General features: G+C 37.7%; 2 protein-coding genes across 2 annotated transcripts; one reads left to right on the top strand and one right to left on the bottom strand.

Moving 5' to 3' along the window:
• The first annotated feature begins 4,537 nt into the window (after positions 1–4,537).
• LOC144638005 (uncharacterized) lies at positions 4,538–23,619 on the top strand. The gene is made up of 6 exons (XM_078497103.1): positions 4,538–4,603; positions 7,425–7,474; positions 7,690–7,752; positions 8,236–8,313; positions 8,421–8,474; positions 22,167–23,619. The coding sequence occupies exons 2-6, from the start codon at positions 7,433–7,435 to the stop codon at positions 23,274–23,276; spliced, it is 1,347 nt and encodes a 448-aa protein (XP_078353229.1). The 5' UTR covers positions 4,538–4,603; positions 7,425–7,432; the 3' UTR covers positions 23,277–23,619.
• On the bottom strand, positions 18,241–19,718 carry LOC144638983 (uncharacterized). Its single transcript, XM_078498252.1, has 4 exons — positions 19,489–19,718; positions 19,075–19,322; positions 18,822–18,866; positions 18,241–18,325 (listed from the first exon to the last, which is right to left on the bottom strand). Exons 1-4 carry the CDS (start codon positions 19,716–19,718, stop codon positions 18,294–18,296), a joined length of 555 nt encoding a protein of 184 aa, XP_078354378.1. The 3' UTR covers positions 18,241–18,293.
• Positions 23,620–25,301: the final 1,682 nt, after the last annotated feature.

The following is a 25,301-nucleotide window of genomic DNA, read 5'->3' as shown; positions in this document are numbered from 1 at the left end:
AGGAATACCAGATATCGGAGTCTTAGCTTTACACGCCCTGCACAATAAAAATAAACTTTGAAACTTTACAAGTGGAATGATATAAACCCTTTAAAACTAAAGAAGCGGAATATTAGAAAACTTCAATATCTCAATATGTCAGCATTGTTTACTCATGATATGCGAAAACGAATCGAATTTACTGAGTAATAATTATAGTAATTGGTAGTTACCTATAGTTCTAAAGAATAATTGCAGCAAAAGTAATTACCGGGAATTAAATTAAAAACAAATTGATTTTGTCATGACGACAGCGTTTTCGGAACATCATGTTAGGTTATCAGTAGAAAACGGCTCAGATAATTTTATGGTGTTGGCCTGATTTATTTAGTATTCAAACTAAGGAAAATCGGGAATGAATCCATCTAGTAATAAAAACGACAAGAAATGAGACCTAAAGCTTGGAATGGATGACGTGTGGCTTTAAGTGGCGTAACTGAATTTTCGTTTGAGTCACACAGAGCGACAAGCAAAATGTCAAAAAAAAAAAAAACGTTTCACGCTAAACCTACTTTTTTAAAAACAAAAACAACTTTCGACTGCCCGTTTCAAGGAGGCAGATCTGATTATTAAGTTTTAAATTGAATTCCTGGAAAGCCAGACGATATTTTATCATGCCAAGAATGTAATGTGTAGGTTTCAAGCTGATTTTGCTGTTTTACATTTTTAAGTAAAATATTTTTGATTAAACTGTGCTATTTCACAAAATCAATACTTGCAGTTGTGAGACACAACGTTGTAAAAGTGTAAAATAATTAATAAAATAGCGCAGGGTGAAAATAGCGTGTTACTTTATCCTTGTTCTTGCTCTTATCTCTGCTATGTCCCTGATTTAGAGTTACTTCACGGTATGACAGGGTTGCCACAGGTCAGAAAATGGTCTGGAAAAAAAACAATCTTGACGGTTAGGGAAAGTCAGGGAATTTCTACATTTCGAATTAAGAAGTCCGGTAAAATTACAATTTTTACAACTCTGATTTGAAACTATCGAATCCTGAAGGCTTGGGACCACTGCTGAATCTGTCAGTTTGTTTTTATTTAGTCAGGGAAATTTTATTTTTTCTTGGAAAAGTGAGGGAATTTTGAAAACTGATGTCTGTGGTAGCCATGTATAAATGAGATCGATGCGATGCAAGGGAACGTCCAAAATAAAAGCCAACTTAAGTGCACTTTCAAGTTGCGTCATCTGTGACAAAGCGCCGGTCACGCATTGTCACGCAGTTAGCAACTGCAATTCTTGAGAACGCATAAATAATGCTGGTAAGCATGTCTTGGTGACTGCCATGATCTACAGTAAATGCGGTTAATCGTGATTAATTTTACCTCACACCCTTTCTCACACCAAAACGCCTCGAAAAAACATACCCTTCTGCGCCGCACATACCTGTAGAGCTTATTTGTATAGGTAATCACATGATTTCGAGTGTAATTTGGGATAAATCAGCACGAGTAAATTTTTCAAAGGCCAACCAAATTGTGGAGTTTCGGCAAGTAACTCTCGTAAGTTTAGAAAGCGTACATTTTTCGTCCCAAAAAGTTCAGTAAAGGTGTTATATCAAGTGAGTGTTTCAGTTTACACGAAAATCGGGAAGCCCCATGTTTGCACGTTTTTGACTTTATGCTCCTCTAACTCAGTCATTTTACGGGAGTTGGAAGTGATTTTCCCCTCAAAGTAAGATGTATGTATGGGCAATGTTTATGAGAAGTTTAAGCTTAATCGGTTTTATATGGTGCTGTCAGCACGTGTTTTAGTAAGGTATGTTTAAGTGCGGACAAAATGTCCGCAAAGCGCCATTCCATCAAAATGTGCTATTTTTGCACTTTTGTAAAAGAAGTTGTCTAAAACCTTGAGAGTAAGTCGATTTTTGTACACTACATTAAAGGCTGTGTTTTTATATCTTTGTATGCAATGTTTCAAACTGTTAGGTCTAAACGCTGATTTTTTACAGATTTTTTCAATTTTGCCATGTCCGCAAAGCGCCACAAAAGGGCTAACTCTATGAAGATGTAGCGCCTTTATTTATGGAGGAATTTCATTGGTTTCCAAGTATTTTTACAACTGTCTTTGTTCTTTATAACCGTGTACTTGTTGTAGATCAATAGAAAGACATCTTGTTAATTTTCCCAGATTAGGAGATGTACCAAGGCCGCAATTATAGTAAAATTTGAAAAATTTCCAAAAAAATAATTTGCACGGTAACTTTTTGAAACTTGCTCAAAACAAATATCTTGCTAATGCCTTCATATTAAAAGTATCACAAAAATTCTGGCTGCAAACGCATTTAGTAGATATTTGTTTATGACACCGATTAACGACGCAAACGTCATCTGCGTCTAAGGTTCAAATGTCTATAACTTCGGCAATATTTAAGCTTTTCCTGACTTACCCCCTGAAAACTTAATACTTTGCACAAACTGTAATATTTGAGAGATTGGGCGTGAAACACTAAAGCATTTTTCAGGGGCATGTTTTTCGTCCGTTTTCGAAATAAGCGTTTTTACATAATAAGTGACCGTTCATAACACTTTCATAATTTGTGAACTAATTAAGCTCCAGCTTGAATTTTGGACTATTGGTACATGTACGTTTTGTCAGTAGTTGGGTGTAGTGCAAGCTTAATTTGACAAGATTTGTGGCGCCGGCAACGATTTTCATGTTACCAGTAAAAGAGCTTCTTATGTCCGCAAAGCGCCATTCGTTGAAGTTGCGCAAAGTGCTCTGTCCGGAAAGCGCCAGTGGAGTAAGAATTATTTTTAAAAGTTGTTACCAGACTTCTCACAGCCGTACAATGAAGACTCCAGAGCCGTACACCGAAGACATCATAGGGCATACGCGTTATTTACCCACTTGAAGATGGTTTTCGATGTTCTATAATAAAATGATGCACGCTTAAGGTCTAGAACCCTGCGATTTGACTAGCTCTTATCCAGAAGGGGGGGGGGGGGAGGGGGTAGCAATACTCCTAGTCGCCTAATGCTACAGAAACCGGGGTAAGCTGCGGTTCTGTTTGCCACTTGGCTCGGAAACAGTCTTTACCTTTACCTGAAGGTCTAAAGGAGCTGCTAGTGGATGACTGAGCCGTTAGGTGAAGGAATTCAGTATCTTTTCTAGACCTAAAAAGTACACTGACAATGATTTTCTTAAAGGACATGCAAAACATCTTCTAGTTGGTTTAGAATATAGCATTTATAAACGAGCACTGAACTTATGAGATTCGCCGCTGCTTACGGTATTTAAAAACAAGAAGCTTTAATTTTTTTAACAGATCTCTTTAAGAATTAAGAAAAAAACGCTGTAGCGTTTTCACTGTAGATGTGTGTGTTTTTTGTCGTCGGAATTAGTAGATTTCTCCTAAAAGACGTTTTGCTTACCAGTTTTTTTTTCAACATTTTTTTCTATAATGCGTGATTTTTATTTGCAAACTTTCTTTTGGAAAATGAAAACTGATGCGTATCAGGGGAAGTAGTTGGTTGAGCGGAAATTCCCTGCTACCCAGTCCGTGATATTTTGACATCCAGTGGACAAACTAATAGACCGTAAACGTGATATTTTATGGCGATATTGACCAAAGGACAATCGGCCGGCGTGAAATGAAACCCCTGAGCAGTGAGCGTTGATAACTGCCAGCAAGAGAGTATAAGGGAGAGTATAGGTCCCCTCATTTTCTCTTGCTGCCAGCATGTAAAATACCGTATTTACTCGAATAAGCGCCGCGGCGCTTATTAAATTTTTCGCGCCTTAAGTGCGGCGCTTATTCGAGGGCGGCGCTTATTTGAGGGCGGCGCTTATTTTAAATTTGGACGCCACGAAGAATCTTATCTTTTACAGTTATTGGAAAGAGCGTCTTTTGATTGTCAGTATTTGTCTCTTGCTGAGACAGAAGTAGCGGCCGGTGTTGCGGCCTTCCGACATTTACAGAACTACGTATTGTAAGAGTGTTGAATAGAAAAACTAATGGGAGAGCGATAAAATATTCACTTATAACTGCAAAACATCGCTTTTGATGCAAAGAAATGTTCAAGCTTGTTTTAGAGTTGCTTTGTTGTGCCGTTTTAAGTGAAACGAAATTCTTCAAATAAGCGCCGCATCGGGACTGCGGCGCTTATTCGGGGGCGGCGCTTATTAACTTTTTTGTCCCAAATGCGGCGCTTATTCGAGGGCGGCGCTTATTCGGGGGCGGCGCTTATTCGAGTAAATACGGTATGTCAATCGACGAGTAGAATTTGAGTAGCCTCGCAGTACCTCCCAAGGGAAAAATGTATGTATGTAATGGTGTTTATCGGAATCACGGTTTCGTTTCTGTATATTTCGAATGAATTTAAACTCCTCTGATGCACGCTCTAGCTATATAGACCACGTTTAACAAGCATTCCCGCCAGTATCCCACTGAACCAATATTGCCAACATCCCGGGACGGCCTTGGAAAAGCTATAAATCGTTACAGCGTCCACCCACTGTAGTTGCCGGACTGTGGCGACTGGGCTCCAGTGTAATCACTGTCATGGCGGCCAGCATGTGATTTGTTGTCGAAGACGTTGTCGCTGATATTTTCATATATAAAAGGTAAGCGAGGCTATGAGAATGTTCTTTTTTATTATTGGCTTAAGTTTGAAGGGCTAAACTGCAGAATACCTGGCAAATGAGATTCATCTTATTGAATAAGTTATAAAAATAGTTGCTGTTCGTATTGTTTCCTGCCTCGTTCTTCAAAGAGTTCCGACGCGGTGAATCTCATTTGCAGGGTATTCTGCAGTTGCTCCATTTAAGCATAGGGAGACCGATTTACCTCTCACTAAATACGAATACAAGTCAGTCGCCGGTCTGTGTGACCCGGAAAACACTGAAACTTTATGCTTTGGCTAAGTTCTTCTTGCAATCTGAAAGAGGTCTTCAAATTTCCGAGGGGGTTGAGACCAAATACCCTCAATAGGGGAGGGGGGGGGAGGGGGTGCAGATATTAAATGGAATGGCCCTTTGTAGTTGAGGCATTTTTCAAGCTTGGGTATTTTATACAAGCTTATATAAAATGTTGATTTTTTCGACACTTAACAACTATTCACTGACGTGGAGGTGGCCAGTGGTGGATATTTTCCACGCGGCGAAGCAGCGAAGTAAATATCCACCACTAGCCACCTCCACTTCGGTGAATCATAGTTGTTTTAGTATGTGTGACCCTCCACGGGAAAACAGTGACAAAGGTGATAGCACGCTCACAACACGCTAACACAGCACGCTTAGCGTGTCTTGTGACACAGATATGCACATATTTAATCACTACAGCAATGCAGGACATGCAAGCCTTGTTTTGCACGCTAAACCTTTTGTTTTGATAAGTGTGCTCGAAGTCACGCTTAGCGTGCGACTCGAAGACACGCTTAGCGTGCGAGTCGAAGACACGCTTAGCATGCGACTCAAAGTCACGCTTAGCGTGCGACTCGAAGTCACGCTTAGCGTACGATTTAACACGCTTGAACACTCGAGAACACGCTAGGGTTATGACTGAAACGACAGTCATTCAGTACAGATTATGTTTGGCAAACTTACGCAAACGAGGAAAAAACGCAAAAATTAAAGCTATTATCTACCGTTTCCCGGCCGTTTCCGAACCAAACTAACCGTCAGTGTTATGATCAAATGAACTATGAAAATGAGCGTAAAAAATATACCTTTAACTTACTTAAACTTTGTCTGGAAGAAACAAAGAAAGACTCATTTACAAATGCTCATTAAGTTTCAACTTCTTAGTGATCTCTCTTAATTTGCTCAGGCTTCAATACCGAACAGTATTCAGGGTTTTCACTCCCTGTTATTGGAACACAAGTGTGAATTTAAAAAGCTTGTTAGACGTCAACACAATATACTGCAGTTGACATTAAACTTAGTGACGTTAGCGAACTGGTCAAAGCGAAACGACTCTTAGGCAAAACGACTGGTTTTCAACTTAAGCTGGATTTCCACTGACGAGAAATTTTTTACATGTGTTTACGTACATGAAAAATTTAGAGACAATGTATGAACGACTTGCGTAAATAGTATTCAAGTCGTTCATACCTTGTCTCTTAATTTTTTCACGCACCTAAACGCAGGTAAAAAAACGCGTCAGTGGAAATCCAGTTTAGCGCGGGCTTCCTTCAATACGCGCGCGCTGTGGATAACATGGCTCAGTTGCTCTTTTGATTCTCTTAAAAGTTTTTTAAGTTTTTTTCCTATCGTACAAGAGAAAAGCCGCGAAATACTGGAATTGAATCTTTTAGCCGCGATACAAAAATGGCGTCGCTGACTAATTAAAACATAGCGAAAAGCTATAAAAGACTGAACAAAAGAATTGGAATCCTCAGGAACTGGAATTGCAGCTTTTGCTGAACTATACACGGTGCAAAGCTTTCTTGGATGTTTTCTCGAGAATTGAAATTCGTAACATAACCCCTTTCAACACAAGTTGTTTCCTCGTATTTTCGTTTTCGCGAAGGAATGGTAGGTTAAGAACAACACGATCTTTCTTTATAAAGTAGACTGGACACGCTTTTTGTGCTCGCTCGCACGCCTAGTGTGTTGTGCTGAACACACTAGGTCAGCACAACACACTAGGCATGCGGGCGAGCACACCTAGTGTGCTTGACACGCTTTTTTGTTCGGCTACGCACGCTTTATTGTGTTTAGTGTGTCCTGTAAAACAAAGGCTTTACTAATGAGGCAAGTTTCAGAACACGCTTTAAGCGTGCTAAAATCAAAATCTATTGTTTTAGAGTGGAAGCGTGTTGTGAGCGTGCTATCACCTTTGTCCCTGTTTTCCCGTGGAGGGTCACATATACTAATAAATTCTAAAACAGTGAGATAGAATAGCCCGAAAGAATGACTTTTGACTAGTTCTTCTCCTTCAAAGATTACAATTTTCTTGTGCACTATATACACTTTATGTACTATAAAATTAATGTGGTTTGCGCGATTGCTCAAAAAGATGTAGTTATCGCCTGTCATAAAAATACCTTCAGAGCTATAAACCATTGAGAAATTGTAGGTTTAAAATACTCGCTCTGCCCAATAAAAAAGAAAGTTAGTTCACTGATTGCAAATGTAATTATGGATTGATATTAAAGAGTAATTTAAGGGATGGTTTGACATTAAACAGTGAAGCTCAGTTTTTGAAATAACTGTAACAAAGGATTGAAATCCAAATGCACATGGAAGATTGTGTAAGATTGCGTGACTTGAGAGCAGTCTACAATGAAAGCAGGTAAAAGGTCTAAGTAAATATGCCTATCATAATGATATTCTTTTCTGAAATTTTATCATGTCACATTTCTTGTTACTGGTATCAAATCTCTAGGATTAATATTGTTGAATATTTGCTCTATTTTAATATGTTCCTTATTTTTTGGCAAAGGTAGCAAAATGTCTGTTGAATGCCTTAATGAAGACATGGATGAATTAAATGTAAGTATTTTCGAGATAAACAAGACTTGTTTAAGACACTTAGTGTCTTAATTAGCAACGATGTCCAGAATGAATGTGATGTTTATGTTTATGTCAACTCTTTAGTATAAAACATTGCCAGAATATTTCTTTTTCATACTGAGCTTGTATTCTAACCCCTCCCTGCCCCGCCCCCAATTGACCTGTCACTAATTAAGAGTTTTGTTTTCTCTTAGGCTGGTGAACACAGACACATGCATCTGCGCTCACATACTAAGGATAAAAAGAGTAAAGTTTCTGTAAGTTTTTTTTTTTGATGCACTTTATTTGAAACACAAAACACTACATTACAATATAGTTTACTTAATAAAATTACACTACTTAACACAACTTACGCTACATTTCCAATCTACTACATCCAACTAGGTTATGTTGTTTTACAAGATTTAGGTGTTGGAAAACAACAAAAGAAAAAATACAAAACACGCATACACAGACAAACCCACTCAATTTGAAGATGATGGAAAAAGGTGTTAAAGTAAATTTGGGATCCAGGGTTTGCTTTGCCTTTTCAACAAGTCACCACGGTATTGCAGAAACTACTTGTAATTGGCTAGTCACTAATTTAGAGTCTCTTTTCAACAAGTCACCGCGGTATTGCAGAAACTACTTGTAATTGGCTAGTCACTAATTTAGAGTCTCTTTTCAACAAGTCACTGCGGTATTGCAGAAACTACTTGTAATTGGCTTGTCACTAATTTAGAGTCCCTTTTCCCCTTTAGGCTGGCGAACACAGACACATGCGTCTGCGCTCACATGCTAGTGAATTTGCAGAACAATATACTGAGGATGAAGAGAATGTAAGTTATCTCAAATAAAACATATTACTGCATTACAGTGATTCGTTGCTCAACAGTTTGACAAACATGTTTGATTGATTGATTGTTAATTTACATAATTTGTCTAGGATGACAGCAGTGGGGAAGAGTATCAGCCATCCAATTCAGACTCTTCAAGTAAGGTCAGTATCGATCATTATTATTATCAATACACACGGCCAAATTGAAAACTGCCCTATTGAAAACACACGCTTTGCGGGCCGCAAATGACTCCTAGCGGGCTGTTAATGATTTAACGGCCCTGCAGCTGATTGGTTCTTAGTTCATCATCCGATGACACTACGCGGGCGCAAATAAACAATATTCCCTCAAAAAGTCATTTTATTCCCTTATTATATATAATAAATTTATGTTATACTGTCTATTTGTGATAATACCATAATGGTATTTAAATATGGGCCAGACAGACACATTTCTCAAAAAATATTTTCAAACAAGGTTATGAGGCTCAATGTTTGACACTGCCCTTTAATGTGTGTTATCTACATTGTAGTTCAGAAGTCATAAATATGTTTGCAAAGATATATCTTACTTTGCATGAATGCATCTATCCTTCCTGCTATTTAGTAGGGGTGTTAAATTTACACGGGTGTTCATAATCTGCGAGGCAGCGAGCCATGTGAGCCAAGTGAGCCATGCGAGCTGTGCAAACCATGACTTATAAAATTATAAAAATACAAGCTTACTTTGCTTTGCAAACCTCTTTCTCCAATAATTATTGGTCTTGGATTTTGAGTTCGATTTTCGAGGTTGTATTTCAAATTGGACTCTCAAGTTGGAATTTTGGCATGGGTTTCCCAGTTTGCTTACTGTTAGCTCCACTTCAGTGTACTTGCAGTAAGTTTGACCCCTGTTTGCCGTTAGCCTCAGTCAGGTTTGCTTGCAGTTAGCTCCACTTTGTTTTGCTTGCGGTTAGTTACAATGGATTGCTTACAGTTAGCTTTCTTTTGTTAGATAGGGCAACATAGGAATAATTTGAATATGGATAGGGCAACAAATAAATATTTTTTTTCCTAAATTATTTTTGTTATTTTAATCAAGGGCATCCAATTAGCTTGCTATATTTTTATTTCCAATTCTCTTCTTCTATTTGTTTTGCTTTATATTTATCTTTGTAATTTTGGAATGGAATAAATAAATAAAATAAAATAATGAACGAAATGTGGGATGGGCAACACTGTATATAAACTTAAAAAAGTTGGATTTCCCTGTCAGTGTGGTGTAACCAATGTAAAATGCAGCCTTGAGTGGCTTGTATGGCTCACATGGCTGGCATGGCTTACACTGTGGCTCGCATGGCTTTCTGGCTCACTGGCTCTCAGATTTGTAAAACTCTTTTTACACACCCAAATAAAGGTATTATTATTATAATTATTGTTATTATTATTATTATTATTATTATTATTATTATTATTATTATTGTTGTTGTTGTTGTTGTTGTTATTAATATTATTTATTAATGTAACATGTATTATTTACATGGTGTCACCATGTACTCTTGGGCTTGCCACGCTTGCGCCTGCCTTCAGGTGTCCAGTATAGTGCTGTCTTTGTGATGGATTCATTTTCCTAATAGTACCCATGTCCTCTGGTTTGCACTGCAAAAGCAGATCCTTGTTGGAAATGGTCTGACACCAGAAGATGCGAAATATTTTTCGCAGACTTTTGGTGTGGAAGGTTGACAGCTTCCCCAGATCACTGACTTACATTCACCAACATTCTGACCCACACAAAAGTGTAGACAGGACACTGAAAGATCTTGAGCTTGGTATGTGTACTGTACGGTGATGACCGCCACACATTGATCAGAACCATGTTTCAAATCTTCAAATCAAATCGCCTTTATATCCACATCTAGTCACAGGACAACTCGGATCAATATTAATCTGATTAATATTAATCTTGATGATTATTATAATCCAGTAATAGATTATTATAATCCAGTAATAGGTTTGAGCCGTGCCTTAATCCATTAGGATTAATATTAATCTTATATAAGATTAATATTAATCGGATTAATATTAATCTTAATAACAAATCTCAACAGCTCAATCCTAGTCCAAAGATTCCGATGATTGACATTATTTAACGATCTAAGGCGGCCTTGTCAATATCTTATGCATTCTTGGACCCTTTTGCTTGGCATCTTAATATAACAGATATGTGATCGTTAAAATATAAAGATATTTTTTAATAAGTGCGTCTGCCGAAAACAGTAACTGTTTGCAATTTGACGTATCTTTCGATTGATGTAACAGCCTATTTTACACTTGGCAGTTCAAATGAATACAATATTCTATTCCAATCACGACGGATTTCCCTTCTTGTGCTTGAAGTAGTTTGTGAACAAAACTTGTTGTTACTTAAAAGTCGATTTTTGCAATCTTTATTGATAGCGTAAAATTCCGGTTGTTTTTAGCCCTGTGCTCATACAACTTCGTAAGGGGCTTAGTGTGGGCTTATAAGCGGATGGGCTTATATACGACTGTTGATTAAAAGGGAGCATCGAGAGGAAATCACAGTAAATAACATCCATACGTGGTTTAAGAATAAGCGACAAAATGATGGGGCGGCAAACGCAACAACAGGGGATGATAGCACCAGTGGCAATGTTAACCAACTGGAAAATAATTAGCACTTTACAAAGAAGAGTAAAGACAGAACATTCTCGGACCCGTTAATATGTGTTAAGTGATTGTGGAAGATGTTTAGTAAGTTTTTGTTGCTTAAGCTCAGTTTCAGTTTGGATCCATTTTTGTTTGTTTGTTTGTCAGTTCCCAGATAACATTTTAATCAACCAAAGGTGCCAAGAGACGGGAGAAATTCTTGTTAATAGTTGCCATTGTTATAATTATGCTGACTTCGAACCTCGAAACAGTTGGTGTCTTTGGGATTGTCGCTATTTCTTCGCAGCTGGTAACGATTCCCGGTAGTCAGGTCTCCCTTTTTGTAAAAGAACATGCCCACGGCACGGATTCGCTGACCCAGAGGCGCTTGATCCTTTTCTTTTACTTCTAACAACATCGTCTATCTAGCTTTAGCATAGAGCGGTTTTCACTTGAGTGTCGAAAGTTAATTGCGTTTGCTTTGGTTTTGCATTGCTTCCCTTAGTGATTGGCTTAAAAATCTCGCGCCACTTTCTCAGCCAATCAGAACTAAAACCAAAACCAATCGTGACTCGCTCGCGCACGTTTTCTCGCGCTTCGTGCCGGCTTCATGTATTTGCTTGGAGTTTTGTTTGGTTCACTGGATTGTCTGTGTCCTTTGTGATTGGACAGAGTAATTACTTTGGTTTTGGTTTTACGACACTCAATTGAAAACTGCTCTATGCAAAAGTGATCGTCATGTGACGGATTAGTGACTTATGTCCTGTCAGTCCTGTGTTGTATGTCTGCAATGTGTTTGTCATAGCATGTCATTACATATCTGTCAGATAGTCTGCAGTCCGAACATTCACAAAATGTTATCGGGATTATAATAAAGATTAATATTAATCCGGATTATAATAATAATAATAATCTAATCCTTCCAAATTTTGCCGTGCCTTAGTCTATTACTTGATTATAATAATCTATTACAGGATTATAATAATCTATTACTGGATTATATTAATCTATTACTGGATTATAATAATCCTATTATAATCTATTATTATTATAACCCGCGGATTAATATTAATCCAAGTTGTCCTGTAGCTTTCACTCAAATTTTAAATGTTATTCAAAAATATATCCTCAGGTTTAGGATAAGTAATTACTTTACATTTGAAAAGTCCAGTTGAAATTTGCTTTTTTGTTAGCTTTGGATTGGCCTTCAATGGTTGTGTCCTCTTCCTTGCCATATAAAATTACTACTTACACTAATAGTTAAAAAGAGAAAATTTCAGTCTTGAAAATTAAGGAGTTGTACAACATAGTGAACAGTGTGTTCTTGTTATGACTTCTATATGGAATGCAATCATGAGCTTCCTTTCCATTTCTCCCTAAAACTTACTATTACACGGACCAAACAGGAGACCTTTGAAGATTAGGAATGTGTCACTCAAAGGGAAACTGACCCTTTTCAAAATAATTTATCATACAAGAGTTAGCCAGCTCCATTTTAAATTGGATAGCTAGTACCTAAAGACTTTGCAGGGAAAATGGTCTGCAAAGACATGCAAAAAAATAACTGTACTATTAAATACCTAGCATTCTTTTTACAGTAATTGTTTTCCCTTAATTTGGAATGGTAGGCATACAAAACCATCTTTTCGACTTTTTTGCTTGTTTACAAGCAAAAGGAAGGAGAACAGCGGTTAAGTTGGGTAATCTGGAACCACATTCTTGTTAACTCTCAAGGGACTGTTTTAATTTCTCAAGGGAATACTTTCCGCTGTATGTGATCAAAGCGCGTGACTTGTAAACACTATAGTTGTGCTTCAGCACTTCCGTTCTTGTAGAAAAAACGTGACTTGTCAAATTTGCAAACGTTATATAACAATTAAAAACGTGAGTAGCCCAAATCTTACGTGACATAACCAATTAAGAATGTGAGGGGTTCAGCGCTCGAAGGCAGCGAAGTTTAAAACGATTAAGAACGCAATTTGTACTGGTACAAGTCTTTAGGCGCTAATATTAATTTAACCTAAAACGATTAACAACGCAAATTTGTACTGGTACAATTCTTTCACACACTAAAACTTTAATTTCTCAAGGGAATACTTTCCGTTGTGGGTGATCAAAGCGCGTGACTTGTAAAGTGTCACTCTATAGTTGTGCTTCAGCACTTCCGTTCTTGTAGAAAAAACGTGACTTGTCAAATTTACAAACGTTATATATCAATTAAAAACGTGAGTAGCCCAAATCTTACGTGACATAACCAATAAAGAATGTGAGGGGTTCAGCGCTCGAAGGCAGCGAGTTTAAAACGACTAAGAACGCAATTTGTACTGGTACAAGTCTTTAGGCGCTAATATTAATTTAACCTAAAACGATTAACAACGCAAATTTGTACTGACACAAGTCTTTCACACACTAAAACGTTGCTAATAGTAAACCAAAGGGAACTCATTTCGTGACAATTGATTATTTCTGCTGAGTTGCACAATTTAGAATTGCAACATTCAATGCAGGTGAGAAGTGATATTTACAAGTTTTTTTGTAGCCTGTTGTGAAATTACTTCCGGTGGAAGCAGTAAACACTAAAAGTTTTTGCTTCTGTTCAGAAGTTAAAGTGCTAATGACATCAAAAAACAAAAATGGAATAGAGCTACTTAAAAGACAGTTCTTGACGTTGTCATCATAGGGGAAAAATATTTTGGCCAGAAAATAAATCGTTTTAAAATTATTGACCCTTAAAATCTCCCAAAATTGGCTAATTCAGCTCCAAAATGGGCGACATTTTAATCGCGCATTGTTTTAGCTTGTGACGTCATCGGGTGGACTCGTTTCTATCAGAAATGGCGGACAGCCAAGAAAAACACCCGCAGGAGGTACGAAAAGGAGGAAAGTATTGTGTTGCGGGATTGTCAAACGGAGTCAGCTGCAAGAATCGAGCTTACCAAAATCCAAACATATCTTTACACAAATTTCCGAAGGATGTGATAACAAGAAACACTTCCAAGGACAAGATTTGTGAAAAGGCATCGGCACACATCGGCCAGGATTTGGGGATTGCTCCTTCGCGTCCTCTGTTTTGTGTTCAGTTCACTTTCATCACTTCAAACCAAAGCTTTTTACACGCCTGGAGTAACACCAGGGACCAAAGTTTTTGGTCGTCTTAAAGCTGGGGCAGTGCCCATCATAGATAGCACTGTGTGTTTTGAAACCTACCTGAGAGGAACGAAGACGGGTAAGTGCATGTGTACATGTACGCCATTTCTGGTTTGTTCGCCTGTACGACATCGTTGTTTGTTTTTGTACATGTACAACGAATCACCTTGTTGTTTTACTGACATTTAACCGCTTCTTTTTTTCTGTTAGATTATTCGAGAAGCATTATCCAGGCATGAAGAACATATAATGCTCATCCAAGCCGAAGGTGAAGACGAAGAGAACCGATCGGGTAAACCTATGGGCCTAAGACTCGAAGAAAACCTCAGTGGCAATTCAGGTAGTTTTTAATTTTCTGTACCACTTTATGACATCTTTTAGTGAATGGCGAAGGTGATTTTTTTTTGCAATTATTTTTTGTTCCCGGCAGATTTATCCGCTAATGTTGTGTTGTCGGTATAATTGCATGCTTTCATAATTTGAGCGAAAGCCGACTACAGTACATGCAAGCTTAAATAGTTAATCCTTTTCCTTCGAAAATGCGACAGGAAAAACATCTTGAATCAGAAACTTTGCAGTCCTCAGACTTAATTTTTTGAATAACTGTGAGGAAGGTGTATGGGTATCAATATTTTAATCAGTGTGTTTAATTGCCTTCAAAGTTGTTGTGAAAGAAGACGGCAGATTGCAAATATTTCGACATGTTCGATCGGGGAAAAAACGCGGACTTATTTTCATCGGTCTCTTTTGCAGTCTTAGCTTTCTTAATGCCTTACTTTTATTTAAGATTATTTCTTACAACAGATTCTGTACCATGTATTTCATCGGAAACCCAACCGAATTAATTTCTGCGAGGAATTGAAGCTAAATTTTCACTTTCGCCTAAATTCACCATAATTGTCGAAAAGGGGTTGTGTTGACATTAAATGTATGGCATAATCGTGTTCCAGATGTATGAAAATTATATACAGGCAAAAAATATAAAAATAAAACAAGATATTAATTTATATTATGAGCCGGTGCCATTGTTATTACATTATTATTATATTATTACACTTTATTATATACCGGTATATAATTATTATTGTAGTCTACATGTAAGTAATTTCTCAATAAAATATATTTATTAAGTGAATAATGCACACAGGTTGATGTTTATTATCGAACTTGTTTAGAGCTTTTCATGTTCAAATATTATTGAGGATTTCGTATGAAGGAAAGAATGAAACTAATGTTTTTCTTTGTTTTCTGACATAATTTCAGACCTCACAGACTATCAAGATCAGGAGGAGCTGAACCCGAGTGATGATGAAGAGAATTTAGAAGATACCGATTTGGCGGGCTTTGAAGAAAGTAGAAAAACTTGTTAATTTTGAACTACAGGTGTGAAATCATTTTCTTTCTTACTACAGTAACAATCAGAAATTAGGGGAGTGTGTTTGGCAGGCTGGGAGGGGTGATAAGGGAGGTGTGTGTTTGATTCGGATTTCAGATTTTTATTATTTCACACTATTTGTGAGGAGGGGGTGGTGTGAAAACTGGAGGTACGCTATTATATTTTCATATCCTCTTGATATTTGAAGTCTGTTTGTGATGTGCAAACTACAATCAAAAGTCCATACAAAAACTGAATGACATTGCACAAACTACAGACCTCACAAAGGTTACACTCGTAAATATTATTGAATCTTTCATTGTCCTATTTATACTTTCAGCATTTATTACCCGCATTTATTAGCTGACACAATTAACTGCTAACTTATAAAGAATTGCTTACAGCCTAGTGAGTCTAGTGGTATCAGCTTATTTTAATTGTTTTTGCACTTACTGTCCTTGCGGCTTACTGTCATTGTTGAAGTAGCATGTCTGGAATACAGTTTGAATTTTTTGCAACTAGTAAGGGATTAAAGGTTGCAAAATACAGCTTGAAAAAGAGAATATGAGTAAATGAATTAACCAATCCATCAATCATTCATTCAATCAATCAATCAAACTGATCAATTAATCAATTCTTTCAATCTATCAATCAATCAAATCACATAGAAAAAAAAACACTGCACTTATTCTTAAAGGGCCTCTGTCTCAGATTTTCCAGAGTTTTGAACAGCCAAAATTTATATTTGTGTCCTAGAAAGCCTACAAAAATGGTCTATCATTTAATTATGCTATATAAGAGCACTGAAACTGCTTGAATATATCTTTCTTTAGATTTGTAAAGATGAAATTGTAAAGTTGCCCACCACTAAATTAAAATAAAGTGAGAACAGATAAGACCAAACATCTACGAAATCCCCATGGCATAGCCACTTTAACTTTTGTATACAGTATGTAGGTGTGGGAATTTTCGTTAATTGCAAAGTGACAATTAATAAGGCCTGAGTGTTTTCTTTTTTTTCAGCTGTGGAACAGCAGAAATTGAAAGCTGAACTTGCATCCAAGAGTCTTACTGCAACTGCAAAAAAGAGAAAAGCACAAACCTGTTCAAAATGTGACCAGCCAAGAAAGGGGCACAAGTGCTCCTCTACTTAGTTAAAATGCTAAGTCAGCATAGGTCAAGAAACATTTCACCCCACCCTCCCTCATAATAATTATTGAAGTTTTCCTCACACATGTGAAACTTATGCCAGTTCATAATCTATCACTCATTCCTCTTTCCTGGATATTCTTGGAATGCAGTATATTATCTCAACCGCCAAAAACTTATTACCTTACTGAGGTGTCTGTAAAAACATTGAACCTGGCAAAATGTTTCAACATTGTCTAACAAAAACTTATTGTTGATTCACCAATGTAGAAATTGTAGCACCCTTTTCGATACAACAGGTTTTGTTGTACATATGTTTGGAAACATGTCAAACATGACATGTATCGAAACAACAAATATTTGTTGTTTTTTTTTTCAACAAAAATGTTGAACAGACATGGGTGTCAAAATGTATAACATTTGCAAAACAACAAAAATGTTGAAACTTTCAGGCCTGGATTGATGTAGTGCCGGGATGTAGTGCCTGTAACTGATTGGTTAACAATTATTTCCTTGGTTTTGTCAAACTTATGTGCACAGGGAAAAGGGGTGGGTTGACCAAAAAAGTTTTAGATGAGGAGGCTCCACCCTGAGCTCTTACCACTTACCCTCTTATATACCATTTTGCCAGAAAATGTACCCCTTTTGATGAAAAAAGGTATCCCTTTCATATACCTGAAAGTCATGGTTTAGACTTAAAACATGGGTTTCTCTTGTCATTTTCAAGTAGCGCTTAATAAACTGAAAAAATACAGCCATAAATTGCATCTGTTTGAAATATTTTAATTTGAGGCCCTTTCAAAAACCTTAATGACGGATTTCCATACCCTTTTGTATACATTAACTTGTGAAATCCCTACCCTTTAATATACCTGAAGCCTGACAAAGGTACCACTTTTGGACGGTGCCTCCCTGTATAGGCCATTAAAGGAAGGACCCCCCCCCCCTGGGGGTCATACCTCATGTAGTCTAATGTGAAACAAATACAACATTCATTCATCTGCAAATTAAATGAGTGCAAGGGCAGGTTTGATTAATTGCACTTTTGACAAAAAATGGTTTATTGTGGGGGATATCTTTTGTTTGTATAGTAGCTAAAATTCAGTTCACAAATGATCTTTAATAACCTGGAGTGTATTAGTCATGATGCTATGCTTGTTACTGTATTTATCCAATTGGTGTCTCTTATTTAAAACTACTTTGTTCATAAATTGTATCTCCCCTAAACTTTGAATCAGGTTCATTTCATTCCTAAAAACATTTTTGTTTCAAATTCAAGTTAATCTCCATTCAGAAAGAGGTAAATATCAAGCAACCACGAAGGCATTTCTTTTGTGATTTGGGCCTCCATAAGGTATTGATTCAGTTGTAATACCCAACTGTAGAGTGGTTTACAAGGAGATTAGGACTTTAATCTGAATTGATCAAAACTTTCATGATTCTGGTGGCTCCTAAAGGAGCCGTATTGTACTCCAGAGAGCAAACTCGAACACTTGACACTTGAACACTTGAGGGAGGGGCTCCTAAAGGAACCATTCACCGACTCTCAGAAGGAACGTATCCTGTTGTTCTGCTAGTTGGCCACCTCCGTCTAATGTTCTCGTAGATACAGGCGGGAAGAGGTCTTGAATTATCCCAGCCAAGGTACCCAAAAATCCAACGTATTAACCATCGATAAGCAACTGCTCTGTAGAACCTGTATGATAAAAGTGTAAATTAAAATATTGAACAGCGTGAATGTTTTTCTCTTATAAGTGAATCCACTAGCAGGATTCTTCAAGTGGGTGTTTACTCAGGGGTCTGCACGATGTTGTTTCCTTATTATATTTTCTTATCTATCGGTTATTTTTAATACTTCCTACCAATAAAACCAAACAAAATACAATAACTGAGAACATCTTTGATTTGTTTTGAAGTTGGAAGGGATTAATTAAGGGAGAAGATTACATGCAATGCGTCAAATGTATAAAACGGGGCTTCTAGCTGTCGCCTAATTCATTCAGTCTGTTTGATATCCAAGTGGAAAATTGACAAAAAAAACCCTTGAGGCTATAAACAAAAACGAATAATAGCATTATAGGATAAAGTTTGCCTAATTATTGAATAATTGAAACGAAAACAGAGCATTCTAATTGCGGTATATTTTATTTTGGTTTTGAAATTTATCGACTTCTCTGGTTTGAAAAACTAACCAAAGTAGTCGTCAGAAATCTGCCCTTCAGTGCTCTTGTGATGACCTGTTCGAGAATAAACAAAGATTTAATAAACTAACTGCTCCTGCAGTTTTGCAACTTGTATAACGTTTTGGGCACCGCAGACAAAGATTGTTGTTGTTGACCGGTCACGTAATATCTTGAAGGAATAACTCGATAAGAACTAATTTGCACCAAAAGTCCGTCCATAATAAACTTTTAGTAAGTGACTAAAACACACTGAAGCACTCACTCATTTTTGGCATTCTGGGAACCGGTGGAAGGTTCTTGTACCGCCTCCCTGTCTTTCCGCGAAGAAGAGGTCCAACATTCTGCAGAACTGCAGCGTTCGTTAGAGCGGCAAAATCAGGATGGTCGGTTACGCATTTGGCTTCAATCCCTTCAAAGGTAAGTTTGCCAACGGCTTGAAGCACCTCTCTACAACACCGATATTCTCGAGCACTCGCCAGCAGCTCAACATTACAACGGTCACAAGTACACCTGTCAAACACCGATGAAAGATGAATGAAAATGAAGCGAGAAAATAATTGCTTTATTCAAATCCAATTTCTGGAGGACATTGCTAAACCGAGGAAAGCTGACTAACAGCCAGACTTGTATAACTATCTACGAAATATTTCTACGTCAAAATAGAAATATAAATTACCAGGTAGACGCTGGAACTTCTTGTTCGTAACGAGCTTCTAGAGTTGATGGACTTAACCCATCCTCGTCTTCCGAAGAACCGGCGCCATCTTCATCTGCTGCTGGGTCGTCTATGTATGGATCTATTTGCCCACCAGCTGCTACGACTTCATCTAAGTGCTCCTGTGATCCTTCCTCGTCACTCGAGCTGCTTGTCGATCTTGGAGACGGAGATTCTTCGAGATCAGACATTGTTCCTTGATCGATCGACAAGGAACACACGCACTATTTTCTTTCAAAGAAACCCGCTTTTTCGCGCGAGTCCACCCGATGACGTCACAGCCTCGGGCGCCATGTTTTCTTTTGTCGCCAAAAGGGAATGATTTTTCGAGCGAAATAAAAGCGCGAAGAAACGGTTTGTTGTTGTTTTTAATATAATTTTTTAACTCAACATACATCAAAGAGTAGGGAAAAGAAATAAAAGTGGGGTTGAATTTTTGATGTCATTAGCACTTTAATGCATCGCCATTAGAAAAAAAAACAGCAACTGTTTTACTGGAAATGTAGTCGTTAGAAATGGCATGTGTAGCCCTAAGGTAAAGAATAACGCGAGGAGAAGCGGCTTTTGGTAATATCCAAAAATTTACTTCTCAATGTGGGGTTAAGATTGCGTGACGAGACAAAAGGTAACTCTGTCGTGCGTAACCTTCATCGGGAACCCTGCATTAAGCCGAGTAGAAATCTTTCTAACTCGAAAGGAAACAACTATTTCGATTAAAGGCAAACGTCAAAGTTTACCATTTTAAACCAAGCCAGAGTATATGAGTCGCAAAGCGCCCAGCCGTCGCGACTGACAAATACAGCATTTCCTCCGCGAAAATAATAAAAAAAATGCTTGAACTGAAAGACGTTTGAATTCTTCCATGATATGTTCGAACAACAATACCCAGCATAAACCTTCTACTCATACTAACTTCATGCAAAAAAGTCGATATCTCGAAGAGATCTTTGATTCTTGTAGTAATGTACCTCGCTGTAACAGCAACACCATCGTAAACAAATGTATCTCAGTATACAACTAAAATGGCGGAACGCGCGTAAGAGTTTGGGTCGAGTACATGAAAATGAGGCGAGTGCGGCTTCACTTCAAACCAAAACAAAGAAAAGTATGGCGCATTGAATTAGTAGTTGTTAATTCTTGAAATATCTCGTCAGCTAGAAAGTGGTTCTTGGCTGTTTATAACTGCTATTGAAATCCCTGGTTTGACAGCAGCACATATGATCGTCTAGATGCGAAGTCAGCACAAATCATGGAAAAATTTCGTCGGAAAACCACATCGATCTTCTCAACCTCTTCACTGCCTTCTTGTGTACAGTTGTTATCCGTACTACTGTAGTTTCGTTTTAATGCCGGAAGACTTTGGAAGCTGGCAAAAAGGCAGAGGATATAGAGATTATACAGACTATAGCGATTTTGCACGTCCCTGGATATGGAAGGTAAAAAAAATCGCCAACACTGTGCGACAAGCGACTACGCAGACAGGCTAAAAATATTTCAGTTCAGTCTATCGTTTTACAAAAATTTCACCTACAAACTACTGCATTCGAACCAAAGCATTCAAATGTATATACAATTTAAGAATCACATATGGATCAGTATATATGGACAAAAAAGACAATTTGGCATCAAAGAAGTGCTCAAATTCAGCAAACATCGTAACGAAATGTTTAAAATTGCAAGAATCTTACTGTAAAATTTATTTCAATTTGAAAAGGTTGTAATTTGAAAGCTCGCTCTTTATACCCTATTTCCATTTTCCTTAGCTTTACTTATTCTATAATTTAAGGATTTGTTACAAGTAACGTCTAAAAAATGATCAATCGTTGTAAACAACATTTTAGCTTATTAATGCTTTTAAAGGTAACATACTAACGAAAACCTCGTGTCTTATAATCGCGATTTTTGCTTACCGTGTCAAGAGACGTGTTGATTTTTTTAAAACCTCCATAGTCTTTTCTATATCGTGTTTCTTTCCTCTGCCTTCCTGCAAGCTTCTAGGGTCTTCCATTATAACGAAATTGAAAGAGGTTTGGATTACAGTTGTACACGAGTAGGCAGTGAAGAGACTGAGAAGACTGATATTGTTTCCCGCCAACAATTTTCCACTTTTTGTGTTAACTTCGAAACCATAGGGCCATATCTGCAGATGTTAAACAAACCTGGAATTCCAATAGCAGTCATCAAAATCCAAGAATCGCATTCTAACCGACGAGGTATTTCAATAATTAACAAATACTACTTCAATTCGCCATACTTTTCTTTGTTTTGGTTCGAAGTGAAGCCGCACTCGTCTCGTTTTCATCTACTCGACCCAAACTCTTTTGCGCGTTCTGCCATTTATGAATAAGGTGTATACTTGATTCTTAATATTGAAAGAATGATGTACTAGACATTTTTGTGACTTTATTAAATAGCCCTAACCTAAGTCAGTTAAACGGCTGTCCATCTTCTACCACCACCCTCACTCGCCTGTACTCTCCAAACAAAAGGATTTTTTCACTGGTTTCTAGTGTGTTGAGACTAGACAGTACAGTACCCCGAACTCCCAAAGTTACGGACATAAGCCAAGCATTTGAAATAAAGTTAAAAACATCAACTAAGGACTTATCTAATGCTTGTTCCTATTGTTCTCTCTTTAGGACAAACAAAAAAGCAACAAAGGTCACCGTGCTACCAAAACGATGCCTGTTAACGAAGGAAGAAATGCTACTCGACATAAAGTGCATGAGTGCAAGCATTGTGACCGGGTCTTCAGATTCTTTTACCTTCTCAAGCGGCATGAACAGACACATACTGGAATAAAGCAGTACGCTTGCAAGTACTGCGATAAGCACTTTAGACTATCATCAACTTGCAAAACGCATGAGCGACGACACACAGGAGAAAAGCCGTATGCATGCAAGCATTGTCAAAAGTGCTTTATCGATTCAGGGACCTGTAAGCGACACGAACAAAGACACAGTGGAATAAAACAGTACGGATGCAAGCACTGCGGTAAGCGCTTTGTTCGATCAGCTCATTGCAAGGAGCATGAACGAATACATACAGGAGTGAAGCCTTATCAATGCAAGCATTGTAATAAGTGCTTTACTCATTCATCAAACTGCAGGTATCATGAACGAACACATACAGGAGTGAAGCCGTATCAATGCAAGTATTGTAATAAGTCCTTTAGTCAATTAGGAAATTGCAAATCACACGAACAAACACATACAGGAGTAAAGCCGTATAAATGCAGGCATTGCAACAAGTTCTTTAGGGATTCAGCACAATGCAAAACACATGAACGAACACATACAGGAGAGAAGCCGTATACTTGCAACCATTGTAAAAAGTCCTTTGGGGATTCATCAACTTATAGGATACACGAACGAACACATACAGGAGAGAAGCCGTATACGTGTAGTCATTGTAAAAAGCGCTTTATCACCTCATCACAATGCAAGAGTCACGAACGAACACATACCGGTGAGAAGCCTTATGCATGCAAGCATTGCAACAAGTGCTTTGCGGGTTCTGGAGCGTGCAAGAGACATGAGCGAATACATACAGGAGAGAGGCCGTATGCATGCAAGCTTTGTAATCGACGCTTTGTCCAATCACATCACTGCAAGGCCCATGAAAAGCGACACGCACGAGAAAAGTCTTCTAAACGAAAGCAAAATGGTAAACGAGAAAAACATCCTAAGGAATCAACTGCAGCTCATTGTGGTAAAACTTCTCGTATCAGTGTTGTCTTCGTTTACTGAAGAAATTCAAGCCAAGTTGAAAGCCCACCTGCTGGACATGACAGGACAAATTTAGCAGTGAGACATGTGACTTGACTTATGGCCAAGGCCCTAAGTGGGCACAGGGCCAGAGTGAGGCATGTAGCGTACAACATTTCAGTGATCATATGAGAAAAGCTATGCTTGTGTAAATACCTAATTATCTGAAATATTTTTCCTTATGTGGTTTTAGTTTTTTGAATCGTTGCTTTTCGTGTTGAATATTAATAGTAAACTTAAATATCATGATAACTGCGTTGTGAAGTAATATATGTTTGGTTAGTTTGTGGTTTATAAATAAATCAAAAAGATATTTTATCCTGAAGTAAGGTGGCTCGATCGAATTTTTGATTGACGATACCTTTCAGCTTTGAGAAACATGTATGCAACCATAAATAATTCAACTGAAAATCGATCAATTCAGCTGTACTAGAGAAAGCTAAAAGCTTCAGATGAGGTACGTTTTATCGAAATCAAAGTTACCATAGCAACGTAATGCTAACTTAGAATTTTTCAATTATTGTGAAAATCAGACATTTAACTACATATTTATTTTGTCATCGTTTTAGTAGTCGTAGGGCCCGTTTTCGATAAAAGAGCGAAATAACACTTCATTCCAGTTCATATTCATGCCGATGTTTCAAGAAATCATATGAAACGATTTCTCTGAGATTTACACTCGAGGTTATTCCATCGTAATAAGATTCAGTTACGACCAAAGTATCATTTGATCGGGCCTTTCTTCTCAATAACGTTTCAAGACTGCTTTGTTTTTGTAAAACTTTAGCACCTCAAAACTTCATTCGAAATTTTTCAAACTTTGCGAACCTCGAGAAAAACATCTCCAGTCGAAGATCCAGGAAGACGTTTCCAAAATTTTCCCTTTACAACAAGAAAATCGGTCTATTGTAAAGTAGGTGGTGACGTCATAACGTTGCTATGGAAAAGTGATGTATGTATGTGTGTATCTCCGATTTCGATAAAACAAACCGCATTTAAAGCTTTCATCTTTCTTTAGCACAGCTGTACATTTTTTTCGGATGAGCAGTCAGGGCTCTCGATAACATTTAAGAGTTTTAAATGGCGGACGTTAGCGGGGAGGGCACAACATGAGGGAAATGTTTCAAATTGGACTCTAATATTTCATTTCCTGCGTTGCCTGGACAGTAATTAGTTAACCGGTAAGGTCTTTTTGGCATTAACAAATGCTCACAAAACTGATTTGAAAATTATAATTATCAGTCTGCAGATTCCAAAACAAAACTTCAATAGAAAAATAGTGTTTTAATCCCGGACGTTAAAACATTAATTTGAATAGTTTTCGGCTAGTCCAAGTGAGCAAAGTAAGGTTCAACTCTATCTTTGATAAACAAATGTCTTGTCAACCGATGTTCACACTTCTGAAAATAATTCTGAATTTGTATGTGAACAACCGAACGTTTCATGTCAAACAATCGGACGGCGGGACAAGCCTGTAAAATGGCTGCATAAATGGAGTATCTAGTACTGGTAAAGAAAGGTTTACATGGATGGCATGTTAGATTCTTCGAATTCGCGAGTTTTCGCCGCCTGAATTTTGTTGACTAAGAAAAATATCTCACAAAGGGGCGGGGATGGTCATGGGCACCCCAGGACTCCCTCGCTACGCCCTTTTACCGTACCCAAATTCGTAAGTAGCCAATCAGAAGCGCGATCTACTGTCCTGATATCCTACGATATCAAGTCACTGACCTGATATGCCACCATCACGGTCACTTTGAATTAAAGTAGCGTTTCCGTACGATGAAATGAAAAGAGGTTTTACCAATAAAACAGAAACGAGTATTTTTAAGTAGCTGGTGTTTAGCGGTCGTAAAATGAGAAAAAACTTTCCCGCCAAAACTAAACTTGAGCGCGCTCGTCAATTGCGCGATGTTTGCCGACGAGTACTGAAAGTGAAACATTCACACTGAAACAATGGAGTCGAAGTTTCCAAATTTTTCGCTAAATTTGGATTTTGAAAATTTA

This window comes from Oculina patagonica, chromosome 14, assembly GCF_052425735.1.
Source record: "Oculina patagonica isolate OP01 chromosome 14, crgOcupat, whole genome shotgun sequence".
In the NCBI taxonomy this organism is placed as follows: Eukaryota; Metazoa; Cnidaria; class Anthozoa; order Scleractinia; family Oculinidae; genus Oculina; species Oculina patagonica.
The sequence above is the reverse complement of the archived record's forward strand: the minus strand, read 5'-3'. Positions and strand labels throughout refer to the sequence as shown.